This window comes from Ixodes scapularis, unplaced genomic scaffold, assembly GCF_016920785.2.
Source record: "Ixodes scapularis isolate PalLabHiFi unplaced genomic scaffold, ASM1692078v2 PGA_scaffold4__175_contigs__length_147842914, whole genome shotgun sequence".
Lineage (NCBI taxonomy): Eukaryota > Metazoa > Arthropoda > Arachnida > Ixodida > Ixodidae > Ixodes > Ixodes scapularis.
This window is the reverse complement of record NW_024609879.1, coordinates 105,441,474-105,468,534: the sequence shown is the minus strand read 5'-3', so window position 1 is coordinate 105,468,534 and position 27,061 is coordinate 105,441,474. Positions and strand designations below refer to the sequence as shown.

The following is a 27,061-nucleotide window of genomic DNA, read 5'->3' as shown; positions in this document are numbered from 1 at the left end:
TTCGTCTAACAGTTTTGCAACGTTGGAAAGCATCGGAATGATTCAGAATCACTGCGGAGTTGATACTCGGGAAGATAAGACGGGCACTTGGGAGAAACGGACCGTGGCATTTGAGACAGGGGCACAACCGGGGGACAAACGTGCTACAATCGCATACCCTTCCAGTGTTGCCAGATGGTCCCAACAAAAAACCGCCAAACGGCTGGGAGGTATAGCCCAAATATAGCCAAAGCCATAATATAAATATAGCCCAAAATAGCCAAGACTAAAAACAACGATTTTTAAGCCTTTTATTGACTATTTTTCATACGCGCAAAAAACACGTTAAATTCCCTCTTTCAACCCTCAGATGCGCCACTTTTTGTGTACATTAGGTCCCCTGATATATATATATATATGTGATGATCGCTAGTACCGCCACGGCGAAGGAGAAGAAGCGCGCTCTGGGAGTGCGCGCGACAGAAATGCGAACAGATATAAAAATGGTAGCCTAAGATCGAACGCTGTCGCTTCTTGGCCATCACGTTACAATTGGTGGCAGCGGTGGGATGGCCACCGAGCCTGTACACCCCGTTCTCCCGGACGTCTTCACCGGTGAGGGAAGCTTTGAGTCATGGGCAAAGCTCTTCTCCAGTTGCGCGGCAGCCAACGGTTGGGACGACGCCAAAAAGTTGGTGTACCTGCCGACACGCCTCCGAGGATGGGCCTTCCGCGTCTTCGAGCATCTTCCCGACCAAGACAAGGCCACTTTTCCCGCACTAGTGAAGGCGTTGACACTTCGTTTGGCGTCGGCAGGCCAGCGTGCTGTGTCTGCGGCACAGTTTCGGTCCCGCGGCCATCAACCCACGGAAGCCCTAGACGTCTATGCCTACGACCTCATGGACCTCTTTGGACAGGCTTATCCTGAGGTGTCACTACAGGTGGGCGACCCGATGATACGGGACCAGTTCATTGTGGGTCTCCAATCCAAGCTGCGTGACAAAGTCCTCGCCGCTGACCCTGCAACATTTGAGAAAGCTCTTGAGATAGCCTCAAGACTAACATCCATTGGGCATCTGTCTGCGACTACGGGGACACCAATACTGTGCGCCGCCGTGGGTAACACTTCAGAAGCCACTACGCGGCCCACGGGCGATGCCATTGCGGCGTTGACCAGCAGCGTGGCCGACCTTCGCGCCACAGTGAACAGTTTCATCGAGTCGCAGAGTCACTTCCAGGAGCACAGCCAAAGCTTTCCCCGCAGAAACACTCCTAGGAGGCGACCACGATTTTTTCAGTGTGGCGGTACTGGCCACCTCGCAAGATCGTGTGCAAATTCTGACCAGCGTGCGCCACTGCGAAGTGACAACCCTACATTTGTGGAACGTGGAGATCAGGGAATTCTCCCGCACCCCCAAGTAACAGTGAAGGGGAAAGTGGGCGGAATTTTCATGAACATGCTTATCGACTCCGGGTCATCAGCGACCATTTTACGAGGCGACAAGTGGCTTGAGCTCTCGCGCGACAACCCTGACCTTGAGTTCACTCACCGAGAGGGAGTCATTGGCCTTAACGGCGCCGCCTTCGAAGTATGGGGAACATGCAGCTTAAACATTGAGGTTGCAGATCTCTCGGTGAGCCACCCTGTCATTGTTATTCCCGGCATCCTACATGAGTTCGTCCTGGGACTGGACTTTTTAATAAAACACCGATTTCGGGTTGACTTCAGCGAGAGAAAACTCGAACGACAAGCACAGAGCCCATGTGCCCAGACCCAAAGAGTTCAGCTTTCTGTCACGTCGGTTCTGCCACCGAGGACCGCAACCATCGTTCTCGGGACCATTTCACCGAATACGGCAGAGTTCGGTACTGGGCTTCTCGAACCTCGCCCGGATCTCCTCGTGAAAAGGAATACTGAAGTCACCTGGAGCGTGTTGACAGTGTCCGATAAGCTACCAGTATGTGTCATCAACCATTCCGAAGAGCCGGTCACCTTATTCAAGGGTACAAATCTCGGAACCCTGCACGCTTTTGACCACCCTGAAGGCGAGTACTCCGCTGCTCCACTTGACAAGAGGCACGCGCAGGCGGCACGAGACAGCGTCTGCTCTGCGACGAAAAGAGAGAAATGGACACTCACCTCGCTGCAAGATGAGCTTGCCGCATCACAACACCTCCAGGGTAATCAACAAAAACTGATCGAAGGTACGCTTCTTGACTTCGAGGATGTAATTTCTCAGGGTGATTGGGACTTGGGGAGAACGTCAGTTCTGACGCATTCGATCGACACTGGTGCGGCCGGACCAATAAAAGAATCCCCGCGCCGCTTACCTCCAAACCGCCGCGAAGTTGTGACCACGAAAACGCATGAAATGCAGGACACGGGAGTAATTCGTCCTTCTAACAGCCCATGGGCTGCGCCCGTCGTTCTGGTGAAAAAGAAGGACGGAAGCTTGCGCTTCTGTGTAGATTACCGTCGGCTGAACGAGGTCACACACAAGGACGCATATCCACTACCTAGGATCGACGACACTGTCGAAGCCCTGAACGGTGCTAAATATTTCAGCACCATCGATCTAGCGTCAGGATATTGGCAGGTGGAGATGTCGGCGGCGTCTCGAGAGAAAACAGCGTTCGCCACACATCAGGGACTTTTCGAATTTAATGTCCTTCCATTTGGGCTGTGCAACGCTCCTGCGACGTTTCAACGGTTGATGCAAATGATCGTGGGAAAATTTGCCTTCTGTCTCTGCTATCTCGACGATCTTATCATCTTCAGCAAAACGGAAGCCGAACATATCATACACCTTCGACAAGTTCTGGAGGCGTTGAGACAAGCAGGTCTCAAGTTGAAACTTTCAAAGTGCCGCTTCTTCAGCAACAGCGTTTTGTACTTGGGGCACAAAATTTCGGCTATGGGAATCGGAACCGACGAGACGAAAACAGAAAAGGTCTCGAAGTGGCCACGGCCATTAAGCGTCGAGGATCTTCGCTCGTTCTTAGGACTTGCCTCGTACTACCGGAAATTTGTTGCAAACTTCGCCGGCATCGCGGCCCCGCTTCACAAATTGCTGGAGAAGCAAGTCCAATTCGTCTGGACACCACAGTGCCAAGACTCATTCGAAGAGCTGAAACAGCGCCTCACAAACTCTCCAGTTCTGGGTTTTCCAAATTTCGACCTACCTTTTATCCTCGACACGGATGCAAGCGAAAATGGCATCGGCGCGGTACTATCCCAAGTACAGGATGGGAAGGAAAGGGTAATCGCCTACGGCAGTCGCACCCTCACGAAGCCTGAACGCCACTACAGTGTGACCAGGAAAGAAATGCTGGCCTTGGTTTATTTCGTCCGTTACTTTAGGCACTACTTGCTTGGACGGCGATTCACCTGCAGGACGGATCACAGCGCGCTTCAATGGCTGCACAGCTTCAAAGAACCGGAAGGCCAAGTCGCCCGCTGGATTGACCAACTCAGCGAGTATGACTTTATCGTTTCGCATCGGCCGGGAAAACAACATGGAAATGCAGATTCGCTGTCCAGACGGCCTTCCCCGGCGAATGAAGGCCAACATGTCGCGCTCATGACAGTTGCACAGTCTTCATTCACCATGACAGACCTTCGAGAAGAACAACGACGTGACCCGCAGCTTTCGCCCATCATCGACGCCCTGCTTGCAGGCACGCCGGCAGGAGATATTCGTCGATGCAGCGCGGGAGTGCTCTTCCGCAACCGGCAGAAGCTAAGGCTAGTCGACGGCTGCCTCATGTGGAAAAAAACACCGGAGTCAACCCCTGTTCCCGTGATCCCCGAGACATGGATACCGCTGGCCCTAGACTCCGTTCATGATGCACCGGGGGGCGGACATCTTGGGCGCGCCAAGACACTAAAGAAGGCCGCAGAAAGGTTTTTCTGGATTCGAATGGCACCCAGTGTAGCCGACTGGTGCTCGAGATGTGTTAAGTGCTCCGCTCGTAAGGCACCAAACCCCAGACCACGAGCACCACTGATTCAGGAAGCGGCCACCTTCCCTTTTGAGCGAGTGGCTATTGACATCACTGGTCCGTTTCCAACGACGGAAAGAGGCCACAAGTACATCTTGGTGGTGAGCGACTATTTTACTCGATGGGTTGAAGCGTTCCCTCTGAAGACTCAAGAAAGCAAGGAGGTCGCCAATAGCCTCGTCCATAACTTCTTCAGTCGCTACGGGATACCGTCAGCACTACACTCTGACCAAGGCAGAACTTTTGAGAGCAACGTCTTTCAAGAAATGTGCTCAATTTTGGGCATCCGAAAAACAAGGACCTCCCCTTACCACCCCCAGTCGGACGGATTGGTTGAGCGATTCAATCGCACGCTGATGAACAGCTTGAGTGCGTACGTCAATGACACACAGACTGACTGGGACATCAAGCTCCCTCTCGTCATGATGTCCTATCGCTCGAGCGTGCATGAATCGACTGGTTACAGTCCTTACTATCTGCTTTTCGGTAGACACATGAATATACCAGCTGACATGCTGCTCGACGTGCACGTCCATACCAACATGGCTTCGACGTCCAGTTATGAGCAACACGCATCGCGCCTACTGACAACATTACAAAGGGCTCGCGACCACGCAATTGTAAACGACATGAAAGCAAAGGATGCGCAGAAGCGCCACTACGACAGCACGGCCAGGGAAGAAGACTACGAACCTGGCGACAGAGTTCTTCTACATTCTCCCGAGGGCCGCGAGGACAGTCCTCGAAGTTATATTTGCCATGGTTGGGTCCTTATGTAGTCCTCAAGAAGCTTCCTAACAACGTGTACAGAATCCAGGAAGAAACTGGAAAAAGAAAGCGGCGGGTTGTACACCACAACCGTTTGAAGCGGGTAGCCGATGGGAAGGAGCCAGTCTTGTTGCCTGCCAGGACGTTATCACACGCCACAGAAAACAAAGATAACGACCCGACTCCTACACGCCCAGCAGTCCCAGACTACCCAGACATAATAGACATTGAAGGCGATGATCTGTACGTCGATGCGGTCGAAAGTCTACCGCCGGTACAAGCAGCTGAGGATCCGAACCTGGCCGACGCTCATGAGAACCCACCGCTGTTAGACATCCTCGACAACGAGCTTCACGTTGAAGACCAAGTAGAAGAAAACGGGGACCAAGGCACTGACGGAGGCCAGCACAATACGCCACCAGCGAACGGTGCCGAACTCCTGGACGACGATCAACATCCAGTTGTTCTTTTGCCCCCTGATGACGTCACTTCAACGGACTTGCCTGTAGACGTGCCACAGCAGGCAACGCCAGCAGAGCGATACCTCCTTCGGCCACGAGAAACATTGAGTCGACCCGCGCGGTATCGCGATTGAGTGCTTCTAGCATGAGAAGCCTAGTGCCGGGACGGCAACTTCCTCGTGAAGGGGGATGGTGTGATGATCGCTAGTACCGCCACGGCGAAGGAGAAGAAGCGCGCTCTGGGAGTGCGCGCGACAGAAATGCGAACAGATATAAAAATGGTAGCCTAAGATCGAACGCTGTCGCTTCTTGGCCATCACGTTACATATATATAAAAAAAGCTTCAGAAGGATGAAAATTTGTAAAACAATTACCCATCCTTCGTAGGTTTTCAGAAATAGAAAACATACATGGACAGCTGTATTGTGAAGCCCGGGAGATATAATCATACAGTAAAAGAACAGAATGTAGAAGCAGAACAGTCAGAACTGGGAGTTTTAAACTAGCACCCCCTATATCTAAGGTTTTTACCAATAACCCACCCGTCTATTTTTCTTTGTATAGAATATGAGCGTCCCCCGTTCCGGTTCAAGCTATTTTTTATTGTGTTTCTTTTCTTAAAGTTGGCGATGCCTAAGAATTTTCGCAATGGGCACCAAAGCTGCGTTTGGAGAGTCCAGTCTACGTCCGGGTAGAAGACGCGCTACCGGACCTGTAAAAATAGTGCAATATATTTGTTTGATTTGCTTCACTGCGCTGTGGGGAGACCGCTTGAACTCTGCTAGTACTGCTTCTCTGCGCATTGTGAAAACCCAGAAGTTTGTAGAAGTTTGAAGCCATTGTCCTTCCTCTCTCTCCTCTCGACTAGCCAAAAGAGAAACAATTTTTTTTACGAAACTGACTAGAAGTTCGAAAATTAACTAGTCGAACCTGAAAGTTCGACGTCGAACCTGAGGTTCGACAAGAGTTCGCCGCACCCTTAGAAATAGCCCAAAAATAGCCACATAGCCAAAGGCGAAATTTTGACGCCAACTAGAAAAAAATGTAGCCCAATTTGGCTATATATAGCCCAATCTGGCAACACTGTACCCTTCCAAGGTCATCGCTTGGGCGACCGCGCGCGCGCCCAAGAAACCTTTTTTTTCTTCTTTTTAGGGGGGGTGGGGGGAGGGGAGTCGTGTAGGCGCTGAGTCTTCCTCCTTTGTGGCTTTTGACAGACGCACAACGAGACTGGCAGAACAAGCGCATGATTCATTTCTTTCGATGGAGGCGTTCTGTCTGTGTATGCGAACATGATTTTTTTCCCCTTTTAGTGGTTAGTTGTTCTTGCCTTGACTCGGGTCCCAGTGGGTGCGTTGTCGTTGTATGCCCTGTTGTATCCCTGCGGGCGTCCGGCTTCATCACCAAGTATCGGCGATCGGCGAGATGGACCGGTCACACCAGGCGCCCTCGTTTTCCCGAGGCATGAAAGAAAGGAACTGCCTCGGCTGCCCCGACAGAACTGGCAGCGCCGGGAAGTCTACTCATCTGGCGTAGTTTTGAACGTCCCGGACAAAGGACGCTCCTACAGCCTCGAGCTACCTGGGGGTAGCAAGACAACGAGAAAGAAAACGGTCTGGTGCAAGAGCGCGCGCAAGAGCGTGGTGTTTTTTTATCTTTTGCTGGAACTCGCAACCTCGATGAACGCTGCTGACGATCAGCCGCCTAACCTGTACAGAGGATGTAATTAAATCTGTACATACTGTACAGTTCGTTACCGCTGATCGGCTCCCAGTCTCCTGCCCCACTCCCGCTCCCGTGCCTGGCATGAGTCGACACACCACCAACCAGGGTCCAACGCTCGGTCCCAACAACTGGTGGCAGCGGTGGGATCGGGTCACATGCGTCGGACATCGGAGGTGGGTGGGTGTTCATTTTCGTTCGGAGGTTCGCCAAGTGTCGTTCCTTATAGCTAGGAATTTATCGGTGACATTTCGGTACCTAAGTGGCTACTGAAGAAGCGTGACATTAGAGTACTTCTCAGTAGAGGGATATTCCGAGCGTGGGTGGCATTCACGATAGACATGGAGTGGGCGAAATTGAAGAAACCGGAACTGATTCAGCTATCAGAGGAACTGGGATTAGAAGTAGTAAGAACCATAAAAAAACAACTCATTGCTAAGATTCGGGCTTTACATCTAGAAAATGAGGAGATCATTGAGAGCTGGGAAGAAGTAGAGAAGAGAAACCATGACCGAAGGAGGGAACTTGACTTGAAAGAAAAGGAACTCGAGCTTCGGAGACTCGAGTTGGTGCAGCGGCAGCTCGACAGCGGGCGGGCTAGCTCAGAGGGGTCAAGTCAAAGGAAGGTCGAGAGTTTCAAAATGTCTAAACTGATGCAGCCGTTCAAAGTAGGCGAGGGCATTGGCCTCCTTTTGGTGAATTTTGAGCGTACCTGCGAAAAACTGGGTTTCAGACGCGAAACTTGGTCACAGAGACTGCTGACGCTCCTCCCGTGTGAAGCCGCGGACGTTGTCGCGCGTCTGAGCAAGGAGGACGCTGAAGTGTATGAGAAGGCGAAGGCGAGTCTGCTCCGAAAGTACCGCCTGAGCACAGAGGCCTTTCGTCAGCGATTCCGTAGCATGCGTAAGAAGCCCGAACAAGGATACCCGGAGCTCGCGTACGACCTGCGGGCAAACTTAATCGAGTGGCTAAAAAGCGCCGATGTGTACGGAGAGCACGATAAGGTAGTGGAATGCGTGGCCCTTGAGCAGTTCTACCGTTGCCTCCCTGACGCGGTGAGGTTCTGGCTTCAAGACAAGCCTGACGTGAACACCGTCGAGAGAGCGGGGGAGCTGGCTGAGGAATACGCTTCACGTAGAAAAGCTGGAGAGGAGCGTCCGCTCGAGAGGGAAGCCAGAGGGGAACCTAAGAAGCCCGACGGAACCGGCAAATGGCCTGCGGCAAAGGCCGGTAAACGTAATGGGGAAGGTAGGCAACCTGAACAAAAGCTTCCGAGCGAAGACGTCTCAAAAGAGTCGAGATCCAGTGAGAAGGGGAAACCCGAAAGAGAGAAGTCGTTTGAAAAGCGCAAACCGCCGGTGTGCTATAACTGCCAGGAGAGCGGGCACATCGCGGCGGGATGTCGGAAGCCAAAAGTGGTGTTTCACTACGTCGATGACGAGGAGAACCGGAGGCTTCTAGAGCCTTATGTACACGACTTAAGAATCAATGGTAGCCCGTGCCGAGTTCTTCGCGACTGCGCAGCAACCATCGATGTCATGCACCCGTCTCTGGTTAGGCCAGATGACTACACGGGGGAATGTGCATGGACTAAGCAGGCAGTCGAAGATCAAAAGGTCTGCCTCCCCATTGCTCGCGTTAGTGTAGAAGGTCCCTTTGGGAAGCTGGAGACCGAGGCCGCGGTTTCCCGCAATCTGCCGCTCAGCTGCCCCTATTTGTTTTCAAACAAATCCGATCAGATGCTGCGAAAAAGGGGCCTAGTGTTTAGCGAAAGGAAAATGCAGGCGCTAACGAGAGCCAGGGCGCGCCAAATAGCCGCGGAAGTGGTGTGTCGGAGTGAGGATGAAGTTCCACCGAGCTGTCAGTCAACTTCGGACGGGCCCTCTTCCTCCGACAATGCGGAGACCACTTCTACGGACAAAATGGGGTCAACGTGACACGGGAGCGCCGCCGGGGAAACCGGGAAACTCGCGAGAAGCGATACCGCGGCGGAGATAGAAGAGGGAAAGATTGTGCCTGGCTGCGAAACGGGGGACGAGGGGGGACTCGTACTCTCCCCTTCGTCGCGTAGCTTTCATGCCTTGCTACAGGTTGACCGAGAGCTTCTCATTGAGCAACAACACAGTGATCCGAGCCTTACAGTACTGCATGATACCGCCAAAGATGGCATAAGCAGACGGAACGTCTCGTATCAGATCAAGGCAGGGGTACTCTACCGCCATTACAAAGATCGTAAGGGCAGGGTTCTCGACCAACTGGTCGTGCCCCAGAAGTACCGCTCGGACCTCTTAGAGTTGTCTCATGGGAGCTCTTGGTCAGGTCACCTCGGCATTAAGAAAACGAAGGACCGACTGTTACAAGAGTACTACTGGCCAGGCTGCTTCCGCGACGCGGAAAACTTTGTACGGTCGTGCGACGCGTGTCAGCGTGTGGGGAAGCCGCACGAGAAGAACAAAGCACCGCTGAGACTAGTGCCGCTGATCACAGAGCCTTTTCGCCGCCTGGTCATAGATACGGTAGGTCCACTGCCAGTGAGCAAGTCAGGGTACAAGTATGTATTGACGCTACTTTGTCCCGCGACGAAGTTCCCAGAGGCATGTCCTCTGAAAGAGTTGAGTTCAGCCGAGATCGTGGACGCGCTGCTGTCTGTGTTTGCGAGGATTGGATTTCCCGCTGAAATGCAATCAGACCAGGGTAGTGTTTTCACTAGCGCCCTCACGAACACATTTTTGGAGAAATGTGGCATTCGTGTTGTGCATAGCTCCGTGTACCACCCTCAATCAAACGCCGTAGAGAAATGGCATTCAGTTTTCAAACGAGTTCTGCGCGCGCTGTGCTTCGAGCAGAAAGTAGATTGGGAGGCGTGTCTTCCGGCAACCATGTTCGCATTGCGCACAGTGCCACATGAAGCCACGGGTTTCAGCCCGGCCGAGCTTGTGTATGGGCGTTCGCTGCGCTCGCCACTACGCATGTTGCGTGAGTCGTGGGAAGGCCAAGGGGAAGACCCGACTGTGGTGGAGTACGTGTTGAAGCTCTTAGATCGCATGCATAAGACACAGGAAGTAGTTGAGGCGAACATGCAGCAGGCGCAGGCGAAGGCGAAACTCTACTATGACAGGGGAGCCAGGGAGCGTAAGTTTGAAGTGGGAGACCAAGTGATGCTGCTGAGGGTTTCCAAGAAAAACAAGTTAGAGGTGCAGTGGGAAGGTCCAGCCAAAGTGCTGCAAAAGCTCTCTGAGACGAACTACGCTGTGGAGTCGGGGGGGAAACCAAAGAAAGTACGGATATATCACTGTAACCTGTTGAAACCTTATGTGGGGAGGAAAGAGATAGTTAGCCTTGCTTGGAACACCCCAGAGGAAGTCCCCACGGAGATTCCTACTTGGGAGGGGAAGAGGGGAGAGTATGATGTAGACACCGTCATAGCCAAGACAGTAAAGACCGACGTTCTTACTGAAGATCAGCTGAGCGATCTGCGCAAAGTGATCAGTGAGTTTGAGGGGTTGTTTTCCGATCGACCTGGCCGTACTAATCTCGTGTGCCACGATATTGAGCTCACCGAGAGTACTCCAGTGCGATCGAAGGCGTACAGGGTCTCTCCAAGACGGAGAGACATACTAGCTGAAGAGATCGAACGCATGCTCCGGCTCGGGGTTATCGAGGCCGCCGAGAGCGACTACACCTCTCCACTCATACTGGTGGAGGTGCCGGGCAAAGACCCCCGCCCTTGCTAGACTATCGTAGACTCAACACGATCACCCGAGATCAAACGTACCCTATCCCTAACATAGAGGAGAGGGTAGAACGAGTCAGTGCCGCTAGGTACATTTCCACGCTGGATTTGATTCGTGGATATTGGCAAGTGCCCCTGACAGAGCGGGCAAGCAGGTATGCGGCGTTCATTTCCCCACTTGGAACGTTCCGCCCATTGATGCTCAGCTTCGGGCTCAAGAACGCCCCGTTTTGCTTTTCAAAGCTCATGGACAGCGTTCTTCGTGGAACTAACACGTTCGCACTGCCATATCTGGACGATATCGCGATCTTTTCAGCAACGTGGCAAGAACACGTTTCGCACCTGCGGGAAGTGTTTCGCAGGCTACGCGAAGCAGGCCTTACAGTAAAGGCAGAAAAATGCCAACTGGGGCAAGCGGAGGTGACCTACCTGGGGCATGTAATCGGACAGGGCTGTCGGCGACCCTCAGAGATTAAAGTAGCAGCCGTTGGGAGCTTCCCTAGACCCGAAACAAAGACGCAGATTCGTTCGTTTCTGGGCTTGACTGGCTATTACCAGCGATATGTCGCGAACTATTCTCAGGTAGCCAGTCCCCTCACTGATGCTCTCAGGAAGAACGAGCCCAACAAAGTCGGGTGGGACGAGAAGAAGGAGCAGGCTTTCCAAAGCCTAAAGAAGGCGCTCACCGAGCGGCCGGTGCTAAGAGCACCTGATTACGATCAGCCATTCTTTGTGCAGTGCGATGCAAGTGACCGGGGCATGGGGGTTGTTCTGTGCCAAAAAGAAGGGGACGAAGAGCATCCCATTCTCTACACGAGCCGCAAGCTGACAACACGGGAGGAAGCGTATAGCGCCTCCGAAAAGGAGTGTGCTTGTCTAGTCTGGGCCGCACAAAAGTTGTCTTGTTACCTGGCGGGAGCTCCATTCACGTTTGAGACGGACCACTGTCCCCTGACCTGGCTGCAGCAAATGTCGCCAAAAAACGGACGGCTGCTAAGGTGGAGCTTAGCACTTCAGGAGTTTAACTTCCGAGTAACATACAAGCGGGGGAAGCTGAACTCGAATGCAGACACTCTCAGTCGCATGTATTGAAAGGGGGTTGTACAGACGCTATAAAGCCTTGAGAGATTTCTAGCCATTCTAGTGTTTTAGTGCTTTCTCGATGTCTTGTTTGGTGGGTCAGCCGCGCTCGGACGGCAGAATTTGATGACAGTGAGATTAATTAGGGTGATCTTTACTTGGCGAATTTCCGGGCGGGGTGAATGCTTGCTGATTTCTGTTGTGTGATGTTTTGTGATTCCGTGATTCATGCGCTGCTTGCATGTTTGAGAGGTGAAAAAGTAGCAGCGCCGATTCTGGGGCCTGGAAGACAGCAGCGAGCCATCGGCTTTCGGCAGAGCGGTTGCAGACCCCTCAACCTCAAGACCGTTTACCCGTCGGCGGAGGAGCTGTTGTATCCCTGCGGGCGTCCGGCTTCATCACCAAGTATCGGCGATCGGCGAGATGGACCGGTCACACCAGGCGCCCTCGTTTTCCCGAGGCATGAAAGAAAGGAACTGCCTCGGCTGCCCCGACAGAACTGGCAGCGCCGGGAAGTCTACTCATCTGGCGTAGTTTTGAACGTCCCGGACAAAGGACGCTCCTACAGCCTCGAGCTACCTGGGGGTAGCAAGACAACGAGAAAGAAAACGGTCTGGTGCAAGAGCGCGCGCAAGAGCGTGGTGTTTTTTTTATCTTTTGCTGGAACTCGCAACCTCGATGAACGCTGCTGACGATCAGCCGCCTAACCTGTACATAGGATGTAATTAAATCTGTACATACTGTACAGTTCGTTACCGCTGATCGGCTCCCAGTCTCCTGCCCCACTCCCGCTCCCGTGCCTGGCATGAGTCGACACACCACCAACCAGGGTCAAACGCTCGGTCCCAACAGCCCACTATTTTTTTTTTTTTTTTAGTTTATGGTAGTTTTTGCGCTGATGGGGTATCAAGGGGCTTGGGGCCAACACATCCATCGTGCCATTACATCCATCGAGCAAATACGTCCAATTCCGTGCCTTTACATCCATCGTGCCCGTACATCCATAGTGCCAGCATATCCATCGTGCCTTTACATCCACTTTTGGCCAGTTCATCCAACGTGCCATTACATCCATCATGCCGTTACATACATCATGTCATTAGTCCACCGCGCCATCACATCCATCGAGCAACCTCGTCCAAAAGCGTGTCATAACATCCATCGATCCGTTACATCCATCGTCTCATTAGATTCATCGAGCAGCTTCGTCCAAAAACGTGCCATTCCATCCACCAATCACGCAGGTTTATTTTTTTGTATAACTATGCTATATAGTAGTTCACATTATTTTGAAGAGTTATACGCTATAATGAATGTACAAAAGCGAGTAAAAGGACCCTTTGTGCGTCATGCACTTTCTGTGGTCCTCCGCGTCTCCAAAGTCGAGTGCGCAGCGTCGGCTCGTTTGTTGTTTCCACGGTGATCAAATTTTAGTTACTGCTTTTTTCTCCCTCAAAATTAACTAAATATAAACTTTAGTGTAGAATTAGGACGGTACAAAGAATCACACCTTTTATTTCGCTTTGAAAAAAAAAATCTGAATGTCCTATAGAATTCCATTGTGATATATTACCGTTCTGGAGCTTACCGCTTGTTCCCTGTGGGTTCCGAACCAGTGCAGAGATCAAGTCGTCTGCTTCTTTTTCAGAGGTTGTGCTGACGTCAGAAGGCCGAGCTCTGATTGGTTCTGAATGAAGGTGTAGACCTCAAAGCAAGCTGCCTTGAAGTCTACCCACTGTCCTTCATTCAGAACCAGTCAGAGCTCGGCCTTCTGACGTCAGCAGAACCTCTGAAAAAGAAGCAGGCGAATTTGCTCTCTGCATAAGAATATGAATAACCCAAGAAGCCCAATGGCGGCCATCCTGGATTCTATGAATGCGCTAGCACGATGGATGTAATGGCACGCTAGGAGTCGTGACAGGAAGGATGAGCAATTACGTCCATCGAGCAACTACATCCAACGAGCAACTACATCCATCGAGCAGCTACATCCATACACATGTCAAAACATCCAACGAGCTAGTATATCCACCGTGCTATTACATCCATCGATGGATGTAATGGCTCGGTGGATGTGCTGGCTCGATGGATGTGTTAACACGTAATCGTATCAAGGTAGACAAAAAGAAAAAAAAATGAAATAGCGCCTCGACAAAAAAAAAGTTGTTGCGATCAGGAACGTTTTCAAAAGCGATTTTAGGAGCCTGCAGTGTTACCACAGGTGCAGGATTGAGAGCGTAACCCACGCACTTGAAGAGAAGGGGAAGCTCTCGTCTTATCGGGACTCTCTTTTATGGGTTTCCACGTCGCGATTGTCCTTCAAAATCAACTGTCATTTATTTCTCGCTCGTGGCTTCCAAGTACTGGAAGCCACGAAGCCACGACTCGAGCCACAATAGTTTTGCGAAATCAAGGTTTCGCTGAAATGGATAACTCTCACGTACAGTTCGACGCGCAATACCTTTGCCGTATTGACTCGCGAGAGATGCCCCCAACACGGCTGAGTATGGCGGTGCTCCAGACCTAACATCTAAATTTTGTTGCCTTACCTGTTACTATTTCGCGCCCATATTGAGCCATATCAAAATGAAAGCGCATGATGAAATAAAAATGACACTCGTTTTCCGCTCGATGGAAATTTCACGCCAGCTCGCTGTCTTTGCTGGTACCTGAAGCGTTTCCCAGCGATGCGGAAAGTTAAAAAAAAAAAAAAAAACACGTACGATGGCATCCTTTGCACACTCATTACTTCTATAACACTGAGCCACCTCGTATCCTTTTGTTTTTCTTTCATGGTACTAATTTCTTTCTGCGCATTACGGCTGTTACGACGCTAAGTCTGTCTGCCCTTCGAATTTGAACTTAGGCTCAGATCAGGGACGAACCAGTTTAAATCAGGAAAATATAATTAACACTGTAGCAAAGTAAATCTATCATATCGATCGGAAATACGATTTGGCACATTCCATCTGAACACATATTGTGCACAGCGAATGCAATAGCGAGTCAGCGTGCAAAACGCCGCCACACTGAGCTACCATAACATCTCAGCGATTTTCGCATAGCACCGAGCACGGAAAAGAGAAAACTAGTTAATCATTCACATAAACGAAGCAAATTTATTTAAAGCCCGGACACTCCGTACGTCCAATCTAGCTAAGGTTATCAATAGACTCGACCATGTCATTTGTCGAAACAGATAAAAGGCGTTGGCAAAAATGATTAGACTGAATAAGTGAATCTAACGCACGTATTTTACCAACCGACGGTCGCGCGCCTTCAATACCATTTCCAATTGTCATTGCGCACCTTGGACACACTTTGGGGAGCAATGCATATTTACATCGCCGCCCGAGGTCTTCATTGAACGTGTAGTGCTGACCCAAATAAAATGCTAACCTGACTCTCAATCGCTCACCGCAAAGGACGATTTCGAACGGGCGGTACTGTAGGTCACTTGAGATAGAAAAAAAAAAAGAAAAAGAAAAACAAGCGTCGTAAAAAAGGGGACCGGCATTTTTATTCCTACCTCCGAACAGAAACGAGCGCCACCCACTGCATCACACAGCGCAGAGGCCGGACTCGGCCACCGCGCGTACATACCAAGCGCGCGCGAGGGAGGGAGAAACTTCCTCCGCCGGGAGAACACGGCACATTTCGGGATCTATTTCACGCAGCGGATAACGCGGGCCTTTTCACACCTCGATACTGGCGCCATCTAGAAGTTGTGCGTTCAACCACGTTTCGAGCCGCGCGCCATCTGGTGTCTGAAACGGACGAATAAATAGAGGTACCGCGCCCTCTTAAGTGGCAATGATATTGAAACAAAACACAAGACATTAAATCGTCTCAGTGTCTCTGAGCCAACGCGCTGGCCCATAAATCTATATTTGCTGGGTTTAAATATCGGCCGAGGTGCCCGCAATCCGACGGAGGACAATCTGAGATTTCGGTTGCACGTCATAAGATCTCCAATTAGTCAAAATAAACCCGCAATTTTTTTATTGGCGTGTGTTAAGTGATTTTTGTTGGTTTGTCTTGTGAAACCCTAAGATCTGAATATTTGCTTGCTTTACCTTAGTTCGGAACGCAGCCAACGCTAAGGGCTGATAAAGCCACTGAAGCAGGGCCAAGAGCGCAAGGTCAAGCTGCTTGTTCCCTTTCTATGCCTATGCGGTCGGGCTAAACTAGAACAACTAAGTTACGCTTCATAGACATCTTGGTGCTTAAAATAATGGTTGTCAGTTATCTGAAGCTTTTGGAATCACAGGAAACGCCTTTCCGTCCTCCACAAATGTTCAAACAGTTCGTGACAAAGCAAAGCAATATTACGCGAGCTGCCTGACACCGAAACTTTTGAATCATGACGATCGGCGGTTGCGTTTGATTGGTTACTAACCACCAAGATGGCGGCACCCACAATAATATTGGGGGAAAAAGTGCCGATACTCTAAGCATAGCTCATTTGGTTTAGCTCACAGGCTAAACCAAGTGCGGCGGGGGACCGTTGGCCGAGTGTGGTGTGGCACCGCAGATCAGAGCACGTGGAGAAATGCTCGAGCGCGAGCTCCGTTCGAAGCACGGAGCTCACGCTTCGGAACCCAACGTTGGCAGAACGCGTAGGAACTAAATCCCCTCGATGTGTTTGCGTTGGTTTTTCAAATAACCTCAAAGGTGCCAGTGCACGAGGCCCGTGTCTCAAGTGGCCCTTGGAGGCAAATGGCGGCGCAGCACTAAAACGACTGGCCCTTGAAAGCGAATGGCGGCGGAGCACCCGCTCGTGGCACGTGTCTTGCGCGTTTCCCCAAAAATGGTTGGCGATACTTGTAAAAAACGCCTTTATCAAGGGGCTTTAGCAGGGACCTTGGGTTCAGTCGCCCATCTGAATCCTACCGTCGTGCGATCGTGTACCACATATACTGCGCAATGCACGTTAAAAACCCCGAGCTAACAGTTGTACTGCACGTTTCATAACCTTCAACGGGTAACAATGTCGCCCTACGAAACTGCTGCTCTCTAAAAAAAAACTAACGACTAGTTTTGAATGTGCCGTTACATTGCATTTTTAATGTGTGTTCGCTTGTTCACGTTCTTTGTTTTTTGTCTACATCTTTGATTATTCGGCCCTTACTTATGATGAACCAGACTATAGGTGTCGGACTTCTGGGAAAATATTATATATCTAAGAAAATGGCACGTGAACGCAACAGACAAAAAGAAAACACATAGGCGCACTTAATAAAAATAATTAAAATAATAGAAGTGATTATAATTGTGTTTCTAAAGGTTTGAGCGTACCAAGAGCTATAAAAACGAACTCGATGTTTTGTATGGTGCGTTTGTTCACTGGAAGTATAGTTCAGGGCAGTATGCTCGCACTTGTATGTTCCGCTTCGCTCGCAGGGTAAAACCAAATAATTTACTGGTAATGTATTTAGTGAAACAAAGCTTATCTTCTGTATACGTGCAATGCCCTCAGTTTTCGCGTGACTACACGCTTATAGAGGTTTTTTGCGCGACACAGGGGACAATTACAAGCGAGTAGCCGTGTCTACTCGCTTGTAATTGTCCCCTGTGTCGCGCAAAAAACCTCTATACTGCATCATGAACCAACTAGGCCAACAACAAGTTTTAATTGACTACACGCTTGTTTATCATCATTTATTTTCGTTTCCCACTGCAATTCAGTTCGTGTTTTTTTGTGTGCTACATGCATTAGAGACCAAGGTAACCCAGAAGCATTCTATTTCGCGGATTGTAAAAAAGCCTATGCAACTTGCCACGTGTGCCACAATCAATACAAAATATTATAAGCTTCACATATGCCCGCTTGCCTGAGTAAACATTGTTGTTTGTCAAGAACAATTGTGATTGTATGAAATCACGTGGGAAAATCTCGTTCTAAGCACGTGACCGTCGGCATGCAGTGAATACTTAGGATCGGCGCCGAGATGATTGGTAGCTGTCAGCAGGTGGAGTTTTTATATCAACCCAAGCTTAGAAAGTTTCCTTTTTCTTTCTTGTAAGCAATGAGGAGAGGACTTACACCAAATCTGAGGGTAACAAAGTACTATGAGCTTTCAAACATAATGGCCTTAGCAGTATGTGTGTACAAGCTTTACCCTTTGATGCACCCTTAACTTTCGATACACTCAACGCTAGTGCAAAATGAAGGGCTGTTTCATTCTTAAGTACCATATGAGTGCTTACACTATATTTTATAAAATGTCAAACTGTACCCGTTTGCACCTTTTTTCATTTTTGCACACCACTACTTGCGGCATAAATCACCAAATCACCAAATTAAGACTGGTACAGGATGCCACAAAAAAAAAATGCAGCTTTTTTTTTTTACCTTAAAAATAAATTACGCATCGTTTAACGCTCATTTTCCGCCAAAAGGTAGGTCTAGGTTACAACCAGATGCCACAGTTTCATCCCGAACGGACACCTTATTCAAAAGGTATAAGTGATTTTCTGAAAATTTCAATGGGAAAATGAAGCCCATTTTTGCTCGTTTTCGGTTTCTGGTGCCATAGAGCCGCATGTATTCGAAAGGTCCGTCGGCCGCCATTTTCCCAATGAACGTTTCAAAAAATAACTTAAATTTTGAATAAAGTATCGGATCGGGCTGAACTTTGACATCTGGTTGTGACCTCTAGCGCTGCCTTCGGGCGGAAAATGAGCGTTCGGCGATGCCTAGTTTATTCTTGCGGTAAAAAAACAGTCCCTGTAATTTTTTTTTCTAACATCCTGTACTATGCTTAAACTGTGGAAAAGCTATCCACAGACTAAGAATCTTTGCCTGGCCAGTCATTGCATTTATCACTGAATTCGTTAATTATTATAATAACGAATGAATGATAATTAATTATTATCATTTATTGCTGTGAGTTAATTTTTAACCTCGGAATTTTTTTTTTTTTTATTATGACTCCCGCACCAGCCCTAATTTGGGTTTACCAAACTCAACATCTAAACCTGAGTGTCATTTTTTTGTGTTTTCCAGTCTCGTGGTTTTGGTCAAAATGAACAGCCAGGTACCTATATGAAACACCTAACCACCCAAAAATAGTTTATTTTTTTATTTTTAGGTGATTCATTCCTTAGGCTAGAATTTTGGACACTCAAGTATATTCCGTCAGCTCGTTTTCCTGGAAATCCACAAAGAGCCAAACACATGCTCGACAAAAGCACCGGCCCGTCATATTGCCGCCCGCCGAGCCGAGAAAGCAACGCTCAGTCACGGACTTCTAGAAGATTTGCGTTCATTCTTTCACCAGGCGTAACTTTCGCCCTGTTTTCTTGTCCTCGAAAGTGCCAGTTCATCCTCGCCCCGAGCGCGCGACGCTCGAACCTTCTTTCCCGAACTTTCGAGGTGGTGACGCATTGTAAATAAGTAGCTGCCGGCGACCTCGTCGAGTCACTCTCGCTCTCGCTCTCTGTCACGCTGCCGAATCGCCGCCTGCTTTTCGGCTACCTCGACGCTCTTTCCTTACTTTCTTTGGTTGGCACAAGTTCGCCGATTAAGCCTTTATTTTTCAGTTCACTATTCGTCCTCTTGTCACCTTCATTCGTGTCAACATAAATCTGATCATATTGATATATGTGTAATTGGCCTCTGAAATCTCCGGTAACGGCGCACAGGAAATTTGATATATTACAACGCGTCGGTGGTTTGGTTGTGCATGTGTCTCGCCATTTGGCTCAGGACGATTTCCGCGTTTTGTTCTGCCCTCACTTGCTGAAGACGTGAGCTCGGAGCGTAGCACCCTTGCACGAGAACTGGCGCAGACGTGCGCGTTCCAAAGAAAGCTCGTGCAGAGAAAAACAAGCAAGGGACCAGGGATGTCAAATTCAGGATATAGAAAAATATCCCACTGTATCGAAGCGCCACCACACACAATTTTTCGGATTGATGAACAGGCTTGGAAGGCGATCCCACCGCCATCTGTTGGTTCAGAATCACACTAACCAAGGGTGGGGTTGCACCTTAAGCCTGGTTCAGACAGTTGCGTTTGACTGCGTTTGACCGCGTTGCGGCAGCGAGAAACCAGGACATCCCTGCTACTTATATTGTGTGCTAAGATGATTCTTTGTTTGCTTAAGGCCAGCTGAACTAGAAAAAACATACACATAAAGAAAAGACCATTCACGCCGCTGGTTGAATGGTCTTTTCTTTATGCGGCGTGAATGGTCTTTTCTTTATGTGTATGTTTTTTCTAGTTCAGCTGGCCTTAAGTAAACTATCAACCAACTAACTCAGCTCAAGCCTGTTATGATTCTTTGAATTGGATTGCACGCTTCATACGAAGCACAGATGTGCCGGTGACTCGCTTTCGGTTCTCGATGCAACGCATGCAGTCAAACGCACTCAAATGCAAGTGTCTGAACCGGCCTTTACTCGTAGCCTCTGTACCCCGCAGAAAAGCACGCTTGACGAGGCAGCTGCGGCTTGGTTTAATTTGAAATAAAATGATTGGACACGTTTTCATTTTCAGTATTTCTTTCCAGGAGCATGGTTGGGCTATAAGCGCGCGGAATTCTGCAGCTCTAGCAAATCTAACCAAGATCATGCGCGGTGTTCACTCGAAAACGTAACGCACAGCTAAATTCGGCCCGAGCAGGTCATTTTTAGCGTACGCTATACTATTGCGTATTACGTACGCAAGAGCCAGCAACGCTATACTAAAACTGTCTATTAATAGGAAGTTTTAGAAGATCGTTTTCAAAGGCCCGCTACCGCTACGAGCGCGCGCTTCAGAGCATGCATCGAAGTGGCAGCGCGTGCTCCCCCTACGATTAGCGTGGCCTGAAAACACGATCTACTAAAGGCCCGTTCACACATGCAGCGGAGCGCTACAAGCATAGCGCTAACCTCGCGCTAAGCGCGTGCTGACGGCAGCGTTCACCAGCTTTGCATCGCACCGTCAAAACTGTTGCTCATGGCAGAGGATAAGTAGCCGACGACACGTGAGGAGCGCTACATGAGCGCTTCGCTGCATGTGAGAACCGGCCTTAAAACTCTCTAATGTCTTATTGATTTCCCTTGGTGTCACGTGAGCGGGCACGTGAAACGGAGTTTTCTGCCTTGCAAAACGCCGACACTGCGAGTGCAGCTTGGAAGTTCCAGACGTTTGCAAGCAGCCGCGCTTGGAGAGCTGTCTGGCCACCGTGGATGGAAAACGCTTTGTAACAGGTGGTGCAAGCTACCGCCCGTTACACAGGGTATAGCCATTAACATCCATCCCTCCGTCCATCCATGCATTGGCGTCAGTTTGGAAACCGTGGGTACGCCTCAGCAATACTTGACTATCAGACGATCTACCCGCACTAGCAGCAAGATGGCGGCGCCCAGAGGCCGTACTTGCAGACGTCTATAGACCGACGCACTGTCCTCAAACAAGCCAGCGTTTGCCCACACCAGGTATGGGCACGACGCATGCGCAGTGCCAACAACAGCGCCACCTCAGTGTCGTGACGTCACTGCCGCGTGTTGGTGTATAAGAGCTGTCGCTGTAATAAACTAAATATACCGAACGTTAATTATTATTTTAAATAAGCTTTTTTGGCAGGGTCCAACCTGACAGTATTTCTTTTTCTGTACGACGCGTACTTTTCGCCGGAGCAATTCGGTCGGCGTTCCGCGAGGGACTCCATATACCTTTAGTCAGCCTGCTTCTAGTCGGCTCGCTTCCTGTGGAGCTCTCAAATCATGCAATGGCAATGGGTGATGTACACTTCCCTACACTGTTAACGTGAACAAGGCATCTACGGTCTTTTTTTTTATTTTCGCCAGTATGGAAGGACTGCCGTTGGAACTAGTATAGTAGCGAAATACTCAGTCGAAGTACTAACCTAAGTGGTACATTTTGATGCCCGTCAGGATCCATTCCAAGTAAAATTCAATAAAGTGCCGAAATCGTGTTCGCACTAATAGCCGTCTCGCTTTGTGCGTGTACAAAAAAAAAAAAACGTTTACACTGATGTCCGTCGGCGCAAGAAATGTAGTTCGCGAATATCGCAGTAAGCCACGGCTTGTTTCTGTGGTTCAACGCCATTATCTTGGAAAGCTTTTCAAAACGGTCGCACGAACTCGTCGCGAAGTTGTGCAAGATGCCAGAAGATTATGGCTATACCTCGTACCTATTTTATGAAAGGTATTTGACACTCTCGAACGGTGTTAGAAAAGAGAGAAAACAAAGAGTGAGATGTCGCTCGGTCTTTTGGTCAGGCGGTAGAAAAAAAATAATATAAAAAGTACAATTTTATTGGCTTATAAAAGCAGATCCAGACCGAAAAGACAGTAAATAGGCGAAAATAATATGAAACAATTTACATAAATTTGAAAACATTTAGATATCCATAGGTGGCCTTATGTAAATTGGACATAGTTGTACGGAGGGAACGAATAATAATAATAATAATAATAATAATAATAATAATAATAATAATAATAATAATAATAATAATAATAATAATAATAATAATACATTTATAATAATATAATAATAATAATAATATAATAATAATAATAATAATAATGATGATATTGATGATGATGATGATGATGATAGTTTATTTCATCTTTCAGATACATATACCTGCCCGCTAAAGCATGGATCAGTACGCTTGTCGGGGGGACTTGGCGTGCAAAAGATTGCTTGCTCGCTGATAGAAAGCATGCGTTGTTGGCATGCAACAAAACAAAGCAACGATATCTCGCGCATGCTAGAAAAACAATAGAGAAACGTAGTTTCTGTCAGGTGTTAAATTTAGAGCACCATGCAGTGTCTCAGTTCGTAATTTACTCGTTTTAATGAATCCAAGTTAAGAAGCTTTCATAGTAAGACAAAAAGTAAAACTGGACGTGATATGACGTCGATTTCATTCTATAGTTTGCATACACTCTAGAACTTGCTTCAGAACTGTTGAACTACTCAGTTTTTGGCTAGAGAATCGCTCTTATGGTATAACGTAACTTTCTGCTTCGCACAAAAAAAAAAAATAAATACGCACGACTGCGAGAGCATAGGAAAATGCGGGGCAAATAGAACTTTCTTATTATGTGCACGTGTGTCTGGAGTCTGATACCCCTGTTACACGGGCACACTTAACCGCGGTTAACTCAACTTAACTGCTGTTTCGCGGCACCACAGATACCGCACTATACTCTCTGACAGCTATATCAGAAGAAGTGAAGAGCGCGAGCGCACTGCTTCGATAGATGCTCAAGATGCTCGAGCGCACGTTCGCCCATAGCTTTGACTGCATAGCCGCATAATGTTGTCCGCAAGTATTGTGCGCTATCTGTGGCTTAGCGTAACTTCAGTTAAATGTGCCCGTGTAACAAGGGTATGAATTGACCAAAGCTATGGCAAATGACCTCACAGCAATTAGTACTGACATACTCAGATGTCGGTGTCCGACATCGTGTTTAGGGGGGATTTATCACATACGGCAAACTTGTTTCTGTCTCTTTATTCAATAATCAACAAAGCTGGAAATGCTCTAGAGCAAAATCAGGACTTTGAATAAACTAAAAATGGAGCTCTTGTTTCTCCTCTTGAAATAGATAGGACATTCATTTTCTAATTGTATTATATGAACTTGCTTAAAAATACTTTTCATCAGTGAATTAAGGATCTTCAGAAAAATTTGAATAACAACAGAGACTTTATTAACACAGACGTTTCGAAGAGACCCTTCAAATAAAAACTCTTCCCGAAACGTCCGTGTTAATAAAGTCCCTGTTGTTATTCAAATTTCCCTGACCATCATATTAGTAGTTTAGATATAAAAGGCTTATTCAGTACCAGTGTCGTGTAGATTGATAGACGAATCTCTACGTCTTCCCGTCCACTTGTGCAATGGTGAACCCCGCATGAATAGCCCTGTAAGAGCTCCGACGAAAGAAAGGGCCACCACTATCCCAGCCATGTGCCAGGTGTAAACAGCCGTGGCCAGCATCAAATCCTGGTGGTCATCTTTCCACGAGTGACCGCCAGACCATGGACTGTAGAGTATGAAGGCAATCTGGACGAGCCATGTCCCTTGCAGAATCGTGAAGAAGGCCCGACCCAAGGCAGCCAATGCACTTCTGCGAAATGCCATTTCGATCCCGATGCAGACCGCGGCCACCACAGTGGTGTACACAAGAAGTGTATGCACAAGGATATCCATCGGCGACCGGCCGTGGAGGTGGAAGTGGAACAGCAAGGCTTGCACAGAAAAGGCCATCATGAGACCTGCATAGTCACTTCCTTCTGGTAATGGAGTCTTGTTAGCAGTCAGCACGTCCAGAATGCCACTCAGGCCGTAGAACACGAAGAGGGACATGTGTTGGGCGTTCGACGTCTCCGTGAAATGGCCGTTGCTTATTCCCAGCCAGGCATAATTGGCGGTTCCGAAGCAACCTGCCGCCATCTTGTACAGCCCGTCGACACAGATTGTCCTTCTGGTACCTCGCAGCGTGAAGAAGGCGGTCCCGTGGTAAGGACGTCTTCGGAGTCGGCTGACGACGTAACCTCGCCACATGCCGAAGGCATACCAAGTTCCGAGGATGATCAGCATCGCTCCTCCGTAACAATGTCCGACGAACGCAGGCAGGACGTCTGAATCCATTGTGCTGCGGAGTGGGTTCCAAACCGGAGTTGCGAGACTTCTGGCGGCCTGGTACGTTTGGTCCTATTGAAAGGATTGCAGACAGCGGTGTACTGGAGGAACAAGACTTGTTTCCCGAACACGTAGAGTCACACTCTACATTTAGTGTTCACTGCGTGTAGGAAAGTGAGCTCTAATCACGTATAGTCCGTAGTGGAACCGCGCCAGAGAGGACCGAGGCAAAAACAAACACACGCAGGTGGTTTGGGCAGTTTGGTTTTCCAGAAAATGTCGCTTCGTTCTTTTGTTCAACGCATTCCAGCAAACGTGGCTCAGCTGTATAAAGCGAAACGGTTTAGCGCGCACTGTGTCGAAAACAACTGGGCTACAGTGCACAGGTGAACTGCGTAAATAATTTGCGGCGCAGGTGTTCTAGCCCGTACTGGTTTCGCAAAAAATATACTGGCTGTTCCGTTCCATTTTTCAGTGATGTTCTTCCGTTACCAGGCTTCGCAGTGTATACACATAGTTAGTTTTAGCAGTGTCTGTGTTGATGTTTGCCATATTCACTGCCTGTTGGGGCGCACCATAGCGTCTATCAAAGTGTATGTCATCTGGATAATTGATGTAAAACAGCATTCTAGAAGGTTAATATACCTATAGGCTCATTTATAATTAAAATCGGCAGATGTTTTGCGGTGGTTATTGTTATTGTTATTATTGATATTGTTAAGATTTTGGTGCATTTCGGTTTACCACTTCGGACTGATGCAAAAAAAAAACGGTAATTATTGGGAAAAAGAAAAAGCTCGTATGAATTACGAAACAAAACACAAAAAAATCAGCACACACAAAAAAAAAAAGAAAAAAAAACGAGAAAGAAAACACGCAAGAAATTAAGAATTCAAGTCTAAGAGGGGTTTTAACAAAAGCAGTCCTTTCTGGAGCAGACATGGAAGGAGTTCGGTGTTCTTCGGATTGAACCGATTTTGTATTTGTGACACCAACGGACGTTATATCTCTTTTTTTTTTCTTTACACATTCGGTGTCTTTTGAGACCAACGGATGTTTTCGGCATTTTTTGGTTTTAACCGATGATTTGTATTTTTTACTCCGACTGATATGTTTGTCGGTGTGTTGGGGTTAAAACCGAAAAATCTATGGCCTGCTTTTAAACGATATAATGGAAAATTCACTTTAATTTAATGCTTGATGGGATAAAAATGTTGACAACTGATTTATTTTTGTTTAGCATCGTTTTGTTCCTTCTATATTTTTGTTATTTACTTTTGGATGGGTTTCACGGCGAGGCTCATTTCGAGCCGCGCTCGCACTGCTAATACGTCATACAAAAGACAGTGTGCAGACATGTGCGAAACATACAATTATATTTGTATGTTTCGCACATGTCTACAGACTCGCGGACGCGCTAAAAGTAAAGCTAAAAAAAAAAGATAGAAGACATGCGGGAGTGGGCAGAGCAAGCGTACACGGCGCTGCGAAATAAACCCAAACACGTGATCCCCTTTTTTTTCTTTCTTTTTTTACATTAAACTTTTTTTTTGTTGTGTGTTCGGTATTTCGTAAAGCTCAAAAGTGAAGCCTGGATAAATGCGTGACACGACGCTCGTCACTGATTGGTTGACGGGTGGGAGAGGAGGAGTAAAATGCTCGACGCTGATTGGTTAACGGAGGGGGGGGGGGGTGGGGGGGGAGGGGGTCATGTGAACCGGGGTGGGGTGAGGAGGAAAGCTAGGCGAGGAGGCGAGGTGGTAGAGGAGTGGGAGTTAGAAGGTGCCGAGAGGTCACCAGGTTTATCCTTGCGAGTGTACACGCGCCACGCGTTAAATTTTCCGACGCAGAGCGTCGTGAGGGTAGGCGTCTGACTGAACAGGCTAGACGCGCTGCTAAGCGAACTTGTAACACTGAAGGCTCGGGACTCAGAATTGCACCCGTGAAACGCGGAGTGTTGCTAAACTTTTGTGACGCCAGAACGTTTCACGGATGCGACATATTGCCGCGCGCCATGTAGGCAGCGCGGCTGTAGCCTAACGGTTATCGCGCTGGCCTCCCACGCGAAGGGCCAGGGTTCGATTCCTGGCCGCGGCTACGCATTTTTGTTGACACTGTAATGTGATGTTCTGGTGAATTCGAGAAACGTCCAGCTGATTGAAGGTTAGAATGTTCTACACGTCGAACCTTCTACTTCGAATGCTCCAGAAGCCAACGCGTGTACAAAAGCGGCTCCGCGTGGCAAGCCAGAGTCAGTCTCGCCCCAGCGTTCGACTCTGCTGCTACGCCGACTTCGACGCCCGCGACGCTCTGTTATTATCTTTTGTACCTTTTTATTTTTGGCACAAGTTCGCCACATTAAACGTTTATTTTTTGTTTATTGGTCACCACCCGTGACATTTTGGTGGAGGTGCTGGGTACCGCATGCCGCTGCAGCGTTCCCCTCCCAGGTCCCGCAGTGCAAGCCCGATTCCAGGCCCGGTGAGAAGACCACTCAACGCGGAGCCTGAAACTCGAACAAGTCGCCGCAACCTCGGCCTACCCCCGGAACTTGGACCACTGCCGGACAGGACAAAGAAGCTACCGAAGCCGACGATGAACACCACGTCGCAGCCAGACGGAACGCCACCGACGTCCATTGTCTACGTCCAGACCCCACCAAGGACGCCGCCGAATTGCAGTGGCAATTTTCATGAAGATG

The 27,061-nt window shown here is 48.7% G+C and overlaps 1 protein-coding gene across 1 annotated transcript; it reads right to left on the bottom strand.

Moving 5' to 3' along the window:
- Positions 1 to 23,550: 23,550 nt before the first annotated feature.
- Positions 23,551 to 24,369, bottom strand: LOC8041926 (transmembrane protein 45B-like). The gene has a single exon (XM_002415080.3). The coding sequence runs from the start codon at positions 24,367 to 24,369 to the stop codon at positions 23,551 to 23,553; it is 819 nt and encodes a 272-aa protein (XP_002415125.3).
- Between the last annotated feature and the right edge of the window lie 2,692 nt (positions 24,370 to 27,061).